The 9633-nt window shown below is 47.1% G+C and overlaps 1 protein-coding gene and 1 pseudogene across 1 annotated transcript; both read right to left on the reverse strand.

Annotated features, from left to right (window-relative positions):
- Positions 1 to 2750: 2750 nt before the first annotated feature.
- LOC120697670 lies at positions 2751 to 3746 on the reverse strand (annotated as a pseudogene).
- Positions 3747 to 4605: 859 nt separating this feature from the next.
- LOC120697672 (PRA1 family protein F4-like) lies at positions 4606 to 5690 on the reverse strand. Its single transcript, XM_039980961.1, has one exon. The coding sequence runs from the start codon at positions 5543 to 5545 to the stop codon at positions 5027 to 5029; it is 519 nt and encodes a 172-aa protein (XP_039836895.1). The 5' UTR covers positions 5546 to 5690; the 3' UTR covers positions 4606 to 5026.
- Positions 5691 to 9633: the final 3943 nt, after the last annotated feature.

Raw genomic sequence — 9633 nt, forward strand, 5'->3', positions numbered from 1 at the left:
CTGCAAGGAGCTCCTCCTCGCGTCGCGCGACCTAGCGCGATCGTGTGTTGGCCCGTAAAAGGCGTCAACATATTTTGGCGACTCCGCTGGGGACCATGGTGTTTCGGTTTTGCATAACCGAAATCAAGCCCTAGCAATATGGTGCAATCTGAAGACATACCTATGGCGATGACTTCTTAACTATGTCAGGAGATTCTTCGAGTACAGATCGACCTGAGTTTTTCGTGCTGGATGGAGAACAAAGGATCGCCATCATACCACGATGTTCTGAGAAAGGTATTGTCTACAAGTATTTTATCCAATAGTGATCGTATCTATATCAAGTATTTGCTTGGTAAACCTGAACTAATTGATATAGTGGATAAAGTAAATCCAATTCATGTTATTCAAAAGTCGGCTATTGAAAAAACGGCTAATTATCCTTGCAAAAATTTGCCTGATGTTGCTTGTCAAGATACAATTCGGCCGTCCCAAGCCGAAATTGTTGAATCAAAATTCTCTAACAAGAACACAAAGACTAAATCTAGTACTTCAACGCTCGGGGGGGGGGGGCAACAAAATAAAGGCAAAGATGCTGGTTGCATTGCAACCGGTCTAACCGGTTCCACGACCGGTCTAACCGGTTCATCTAGAATTTTGCAAAATAAATCAAAACTTAAGATGGTTAATCCCAAAAAACTCGAGATTGGTGTTTGGAAAACCGTTGAATCGAAAGGTCGTCACAAGCATCAAAAGGAAAAGCCGAAGCCCTTTCTTAGAGATCTTCCGGCTAAATCCAAAAAACAAAATAATGATGCTAGTCGGTCAAAACATCCAAAACACTCGAGATATACTCCAAGACAGCAATTCCATGATCGGAATCGGCAGCCGAATAATTTTCCTAATTCAATGCCGTTTTCATCATATAGGTCGTCTATACATAAGCCATGCGGATCTTATTATAGCATGCCCAGTTTTTATCCGTCATGGTATTATAATTCCTGTATGCCATCTCTTCCTACATATTTGTGCCCAAATTATATTACCTATAAGAAGCCAGCAATTAGTAAGCCATCACCTACAAATAATGGCCGTTTTGATCCTGAAAATCGGCATGTGCAGAAAAAGAAACACATGGTGATCAAGCAAGTTTATCGTGTCAAAAAAGATGGGCGATTAAATAAAAATTCAGATTTGACACAAGATAAAGAGAAGCCGACCGTTCAAGAAACATCGGCTAGTTCCTGTTGCTCAGATTGTCCCCAATGGAGACCATACTTCAAACAATATAGTCGAACAATGTTCAAGTTTGGCTGGGGGGCAAGATAAGAGCATCTATATCGGTTCTGACAGGACCGGTTTGACCGGTTCGTTAGACCGGTCTGACCGGTCTGAACCTGGGAAGTCTGGTGGTGCAAAAAATAGGATCAAGCCGATCTTTGAGGAGCTTCTGGACAAATACAAGAAGATATCTGCGCAAAAACAAAGCAATCAATTGGAAGGCAAACGAAGAAGGAGTTCTTCACCACCACAATCAAGAAAGCATCAATGGTCATCGTATTGGTCTTCGTCATTCATCCCGTCGATGCACTACCATGGTCTGCATATTCATGTGTGTTTAATCCATGGTTTGGTCATAATCCTTGGCTGCTATATTATGATTATCATTTTTATACTTTACCAAGGAGCTATGATTTGTATAATCGGCCGCATTGGCCGTCTCAAGATTTTGTTATTGAACATGCTAAGGAATGTAAAGCCGAAATAGTTTGCTGATCGTAAGCTAAAAATTATTGCATGCTAGTTCTCTTAGTTCGGCTATTTTAGCATGTTTAAATATAATGTATGGCCGACGCATTGTTAATTGTCGCCCTTAGACAATTTTGGCACAGAGAAGTGTTCTTTGGCACGCAAGCTTTGCCAAAGAACAGGGGGCATATATTGACGACCAAAATTGGCAGCAACCTGAACAGACCGGTCTGATCGGTATGTCCAGGCGGTCTGACCGGTCTAGGCGTCTGTAGACGGTCTGGCATGACCAACCAGTCTGACCGGTAGGTCCGACCGGTCTGACCGGTCTAGGAGGAGTCCGAGTACAATTAGAGTTCTTAATAGATTTAGATCTGTAAACAGAATTTCTTGCGGGGTAAGTCTTCCCCACCCTATAAATATACAGGGTCACGGCCGATTGAAGGAGAACCCAATCGAACCAATCAAATACATTTATCCTTATCGTTTTTACCTTTCTTTCTCGTTATCCTACTTTTCCAACCTCGACATACTGTTCTTCTTTCGTCTCCATGGCGTTTGAGGACGCCCTAGCTGGCCTGCCGAGCCTAGGGCAACCCTACGCGCGCTTGCCCCGACGGGGTCCCTCCCGGGCGAGCGTTCGTCGGATCGTCGCCGTTGTGCACGGCGACCGATCTGATCGGTCCCTCTGACCGGTCTGACCGCTCCACGCAGGAGGTGCTGCAAGGAGCTCCTCCTCGCGTCGCGCGACCTAGCGCGATCGTGTGTTGGCCCGTAAAAGGCGTCAACACTGTGGAAAGACGTTGTAAGATTGAAGAGCAATAACGAAAAAGAAGATTGAAACTTAGTCTTCTAACTTTCTTATTTTTGTTCTTTAGTTTCTTTTGTTTCCATGAAAACTCTTATTTGAAGTTTAGAGTCTAATAACTCTCGTAACTCGAGGACCTAATTCCTCTTTTGGCTGTAGACACTCTCTCTTACGGTTTGACCATTCAATCTACCATTGTGCAAACGCCACATGATTTGAGCCCAAACTGTTTGCATTCGAATCATCTAGATAGAGAACACATGTTTGCATTCGACCAATTATATGCATTAAAAATACAAGGAACACCAATTTAAGCACATTTTATTTATCAACAAGTGCACAATCGGAACAAGAGCATCTGCAGTGATTCCCTAATAACCGAACCGAAGAAGCAAGAAGACGATGAAGAACAACGGAAGAAGAGCAGCTCATACGGGCTTAATTAGTAGTTGGACGGCAGCACGGGCGTGTACCACCTGCCGGCCTCCTCGTCGATGCTGTCGGCGGGTCGGTGCAGCAGGGCGTGGAACAGGACGACGAGGAGGCCGACGAGCAGGGAGATGAGGATGTTGGACGTGGCGCCGGTGAGCAGCAGGAGCACGAGCGTGACCGCGGAGAGGAGCGCGATGACGACGCCGTCGCTGACGGGGCGGCCGCAGATGAGGAGAGACTGGTCGACGTCGCGGTCGCGGAGGAAGTAGAGGAAGAGCCAGGCGGCGAAGCAGGCGAGGAAGACGACAGGGAGACGGGGTGCCAGAGCAGGGAGGCGAAGACGACGGCGAGGACGAGGAGCGCGTAGTTGGCGGCGAAGTGGGCGAGGTTGGCGCGCGCGCGCGGCGGTAGGCCTCGGAGAAGCCCCGCGGGACGGAGAGCGCGCCCGGGTCCGCGAGCTCGCGCCAGGGGCGGCACGCGGCGAGCGCGGACGCGCCGCGGGCCTTGGCGCGGGAGATGAAATCGAGCGGGTAGGTGGAGGTGGAGGAGTAGCCTCCCGGTGCTGGCGGCGGGGCCGACGAGGAGGCGGGGATGGTGCCGTACTTGGACATGGCTGGCTGCCTGGCTGGGGGTGGGGGGACGGCGAGGCGGGGAAGCTTTGCGACGCGGCGGGGTAACGGGAAGCGAAGAGCCCTGGCCCCTGATGCGCAGTAGCTGGACTTTGCAACTGCGAGGGAGGAAGGTAATCCAATCATGGAGTGAGCGAGGACACACATACACCTAGGTGGAGACCGGAGGTCCGGAGATGTACGCGTGCACCATCCGGACCGTTGATTTGTTGATTTAGCTGTGCTGCAGAGGATGCATGGTTTTATATTGTGAGGATTGTGGTGTGGGCTAAGTAGGGCACAATTATGCCTCAAAGCCCATTTTTGGCTTGGCCCGTATAATGTTTATTGGACTAGCCAAATTGTGGGCTTGTTTGTGACACGTCCATGCCATCTTTTCCGATCATGGCCACTTCTGTCGCAAATGTTAGGAGTCACATATGTAACTGATAGTTAAATTATCACACAAAATCTAACATTTTTTGTTTTGAAATAATTTTTTATTGTTGAAACAATTATTATTGTTCGAGCAACAAAAAAAATTTATTCTAGCAACAAATCACAAGTGAACTGGTTTGTTGAGCTGATTTTAGACCCGAAACACAGAATCTGGAGGGTGGGAGTGGGTGTGACAGGTCACAAGCGTGACCCTGAGCAGCATCCCACTTTTGTTCTACAGGATATTGGTTCCTACCGGTCATTGGCCTTGATTGTTTCCAATTATAATTAGTTTATTGGTAAAATAAATAATAATTACACTAAACGCCTACCTTATTTTTACTTATTTTTCTTATGTGGTAAGCCAATATAGAGATTTGAACTATAAAAAATAAAAAGTGATGAGCGAAAAAATCTTCACTTAACTTATAATCTAAATATGACTTAAAGAAGCGGAAACAAACAGTGGCATTGAGAATAGACTGATCAATTTGCTAATGTGCTGTTACAAATCAGTCTGGATACCTGAGTACTTCCTCTATTTCTGAGTACTTCCTCTATTTCAAAATGTAAGTCGTTTTGATAAATCTAGATATATATAGTATTTGCTATACATCTATATATACATCATGTTTATATACATAGCAAAATCTATAAGTCTAAATTTACCAAAACGACTAACAATTTGGAATTATATGGCCAATCTCTTCCGGCTTGATCGTGTAGCTCCACTTCTCCAAAGGACGCTTCCAACTTCCAAGTAACCATATGGTCGTAGAGTGCCAAATAATTGAGCCCAAATTGATCGACTTCAGGTTCATCGCTCCCAAAAAACATGATTTCACTAGCAAATCATCCAATTAAAGAGAATAAACGTCTTCATGCATCGACTAACCAAGTTTAAGCACATCTTTGTCTCTGAGCAAGTTCACAAACGGAACAAGAGCAACTGCAATAATAACATCGACTGAACCAAGAGCCAATGAGGTCGACGAGGAACGGCCGGGGCTAGCTAGTTTGCCGGCGGTGGCTCGGGCTTGGAGCACAGCCTGGCTTCCTCGTCGTCGTCCGCGGGGAGGTGCAGCACGGCGTGGGCCGCGACGAGCAGGGCCCCAGCGAGCAGCAAGACGAGGACGCCCGTCGCGCCGCGGGTGACCGCCAGCAGGAAGGGCGTGAACATCGGGACCAAGCGGAGGGCATCACCAGGCGAGGCCAGGAAGAAGAGCGGGACGACCACGGGCAGGAAGATGGGCCGCCAGAGCAGGGAGGCCGAGAAGACGGCGATGGAGACGAGGCCGTAGTTCGCGCTGAAGCGCGCGAGGTTGGCGCGCGCGCGGTGGCGGGCGTCGGCGAGACCCCGCGGGACTGAGAGCGCGCGCGGGTCCGCGAGCTCGCGCCAGGGGCGGCGCGCGGCCGCCGGAGACGACGCGCCGGGGGCGTTAGCGCTGGAGGAGGTGGAGTCCAGCGCGGCGGGCGAGCCCTCGGGCGCCGCGGTGGGGGACGAGGCGGTGATGGTTCCGTACTTGGACATGGCTAGCTGGATGCGCGCGGTGGCCGGCGCCGGCGAGGACGGGGAACTCGAGCGCCCCGCGGTGGGTACGGTGAACTTTGACGTGGTTCCGGTCTAACTGAAGATTTTATGCTAATACTTGTGTGACTGTCTCACACTTGCGAACAACATCAGCCACGGGAAATTTCCCGTTCACTGCCACGGGCACTTGAGTCCTCCGGTCCTCCCTCCCGCTGGCTCCAGTGGTACGGTGCAAGACACATGTTGTTGACAAACAGGGCTGGATGACAAGCTCAAAACTTGCGAGCTGGATAGACTCATTGTTGCTCAGCTCGGCTCGGCTTGACTTGACTCGGCTTGATAGATTTTTTAATGAGCCGAGCAACTATTTCATTAACGAGCTGGCTGGAGCCAGCTCGCGAGCTAACTGAGTCATAGGGGTCAAGAGAACCAAGCTAAAACAGCCCAATGTGCTTGATCTTTAAATTACTTTTCGTCTAAATTTTCAAGCTAAAACTCATGTATTTATTGTTGGCTCATAATTTATGATTTTGTCATTTATCATTGAAGTTTGATAATTAGAATAAATATAATTAGAGAACTATTGATCGGTTGTTATTTATGCATGCTCGATACAATGTGGAATTTGGAATTATGGAACTTTATAATTCCCGTATCTTTTGTATTTCACCTATGTTGTATTCCATCATGGTAAATCTAGTGCTACCTTCGCCTCTGTATCTAAGCATTTTGGCCTATATGGCAAAGACCAAACGAGGAAAGAGAACAAACCAGTATATCTTTGTGAAGAGATGGTTTCGCCATAAGATAGTACACTGGCCAACACAACTTATGATGTTTTATAGGCAACACTCTAACCATTATAGGTGTTGGCTATATGTAATTGTCAATTAATGTAGAGTTACTAAAAACAATTTACTCCCTACAACATTTTCTGGAAAGTTCACAAGGCGGATTCCATCAGGACGCATCCTGAATAGCCATGGGCAATTGACAAACAATCGAGCCCAAATTGATTTCAGGTTGATCACTCTCAAACGCATAGTTTCACTAACAAATAATCTAAAGACAATAAATGTCTGCACATCATAAATAAATAAATATACAAAGAACACACGTTTAATCACAATTTTAATTTATCTGTGAGCAAGTGCACAAACCGATCAAGAACATCTGCAGTATCCACTATTCAAGTACTAACATTATCCAAGAAGAGCACGAGCGCCACAGGCAGCGAGACGAGCACGCTCGCCGTGGCCCCATGGGCTGCGTTGACACCACCCTCGTCCTCTTCTTCAATGTTTTTTTTCCGAAGGGATATGGATTCATTGAAGTGTGAAATTACATCCCCGAATTACATCCAACCCCTGGGAAGAAAAGAAAATTACAACAAGGTACCAGAAGGACTTGTCTGTAAAAAACTCTTCTTCCAGCTTCATCTTCCATCCTCGCGATGAGCCGCAGCTCCCGCCCGCCGCCCGCCGCCGTGCCCAGCCGAGGCCGACGAAGAAGACCATCACACGTAAAGCCACAAAAGCCAATGACCCAGAGCCACCGTCGAGCCGCATGTATAACACTGAAAGAGCATCGACATCTTTCTCGCCAAGAACTTGCCGCCGCTGGGAACAACCTCGACGGCCGGAATCCACCTCCCAGTATGGGGAATAAGTGGAAGCTCACATCCCTTCGCAGAGACGAAGCAGGAAAACCCCACCGAACCATCTCCGACGAGCACACATACACCGAAACTTATTTGGGGGGAAAAGGGGCTCACCCACCTATCGCCGGCGAAGACAGTAGTTTCACCGAAACAAAGGAGGGGAAGCACAACCTGACACCGCCTCAGCTTCGCAACCCCGTCCAACGTGCCAACGACGGCGAGCTCGCCGGAGACGAAGCTGAGGGCCAAAAGATCCACCCGACTCCATGAAGCCGCCATGGAGCAGGAACTAAGAACCTAAACCTAGGAACTAGCTATACAGGTGGATCCGCGCGTCGATTCGCCGGATCCCCACCTCCACCGGCGCCAGAGCGGCCGTCGGAGGCAGGGAGTCGGCAGAATCGACGGCGGACCAAGAAGTTCGCCCTTCCGCCGCTCTCTGTACTGTAGCAGGCTAAAGCAGGGGAAAGGGGGAAAAACAGTCCCCTTCTTCAATGTTTCTATCTACTATTCGCCCATTCCCCTAAAAAAATGTTTATATCTACTATTTATGCTAACCATGACCTACTCATTTTTCTCACCTTTTTCTCCACCGGCAGGAGCAATACAATGCTAATAATATGGTCATATGGATGCATGCTCTAATATTGGCATAAGCCAAATCAGTACAATGAATAATAGTGCTTGAGTATGCAATGAGAGAATAATATTGATCCTGTCTGAACCTCTCTGCTCCTGTTTCTAATGTTTTATGTTTGAATCTTTTAGTTTTAGGTCTGAGACACCACGCGTGCACTGCAGTGGATCGATGCGCCCGACAAATTACCAAGCTTAACTGATTGCCATGAAGGTTGCCTCACTCGTCATTGATACCATGCTGAGCGGTTTTTAACAAGTTCGCTTGCGTGCTCAATGCACATCTTTTAGATACATGATGAGCTCTCAAATTGAACATATGGACCCTTGAACCTTTTAAGTGCTTCATCATTCATTTCAAATGAATTTCGGTCCATAATTAGACCTCGAGTGAACTTGGAGTGAATCACTTGAAAAGTTTGAAGGACCTACAATGTTCACTCTAAGAATTCAGACCTAGATGAGAATATGGGAAAAAGTAAGGGCCTCGGTTGCATTTTTACTCATTTGAAATTATATGACCAGAACCAAGATCCCATAGCTATAGTAACAGGTGCAAAGCTTCCATATTTTTTCGTGACCGTACCTGAGCATGTTTTTCATTAAATAAAAAGCAGTTACAGACACAATCTTGAAATGGCCAAGTAGAGCTTGACCAACACAAGAGCACAAAGGACTAAAAATAGAGAAACACTGAAAAACGCACACACAAACGAGAAAACACAACAACAACACAAACAACAACAAAGTAAAACGAAAATGACAAAGAGCACAACCCACACATCTAGACACAACCCTACAACTGAATCTGCAAGCAAAAACAACTTCTTCTAGGGGGGAAGGTCTGCGACCTAACAAAGGCGGCAAAGCATCCACCCTGTCCACCACCACGGCGGCAAAGCATCCGCCCAAAGCAAATTTTAACCAACGCGACGACAATGGCAAAGCATCCGCTAGACCGGAACGACGACAAAGCATCCACCAGCGAAGAGAAGCCGACGACCAAGCGTGACCCGGACAATGCAGATGAAATGATGCAAAAGCAGGTGCAGAAGCAGAAGCTCTCCGAGGAGAGCAGATGGCCGCCACCAACAAAGCTTCCATGTAACATAGTGTTCCAGACTAAAATACTTAACTTGGTGCAGATAAATTATGTTATTGAACAGCAAGTAACCTCACTATCCCACTAGGACAGACGAGAGGGCAAGTGTTAATTATCTTAGCATCAAGTACGTGCTGGCCAATAATTTCCTCGAGTAATACTATTCTCCCAAAAGCTGCAGTGACTAATGATTTCATCACTCTTGGTGCCTCACAATAGAATCATATCTAAAGCTCCTTTAGGTCTGCCATACCCAACCCAGTTCTTTGACCACTCTGTCTAATCATATCCTTATTGATGTAAAGCAAGTACAGAAGCATGCAAGGGCCAAATAGGAGAGCGGCGTCAGCCTCCTCAGCCTTAACCTTGCTTGTGGCGTAATCATACCGGCCGGGCGATAGCTCCTTAAACAAGTGATTGGATCGTGATTACTCACTTTTGTGGGCATATATACATGGGCTTTTGGTCTTGGGGGCTCCAGTTACATCATTGCTTGGATATGATCAAGCACTTTGATATACACAGTAGGGTTGGATCATTATTCACCGTTTGGTTAAAGCCTTAAAGGTGTACGTGTACAAGAGCCAGCGAAGGTGTATTACTCACTCCATCCAGTTTTGATTGATATATTTCCATATGGATCAATGATCAAGATCACAAGTGTGCTTATCAATCTACTATTCTTTATTG

Source organism: Panicum virgatum, chromosome 3K (assembly GCF_016808335.1).
Source record: "Panicum virgatum strain AP13 chromosome 3K, P.virgatum_v5, whole genome shotgun sequence".
NCBI classification, from domain to species: Eukaryota; Viridiplantae; Streptophyta; class Magnoliopsida; order Poales; family Poaceae; genus Panicum; species Panicum virgatum.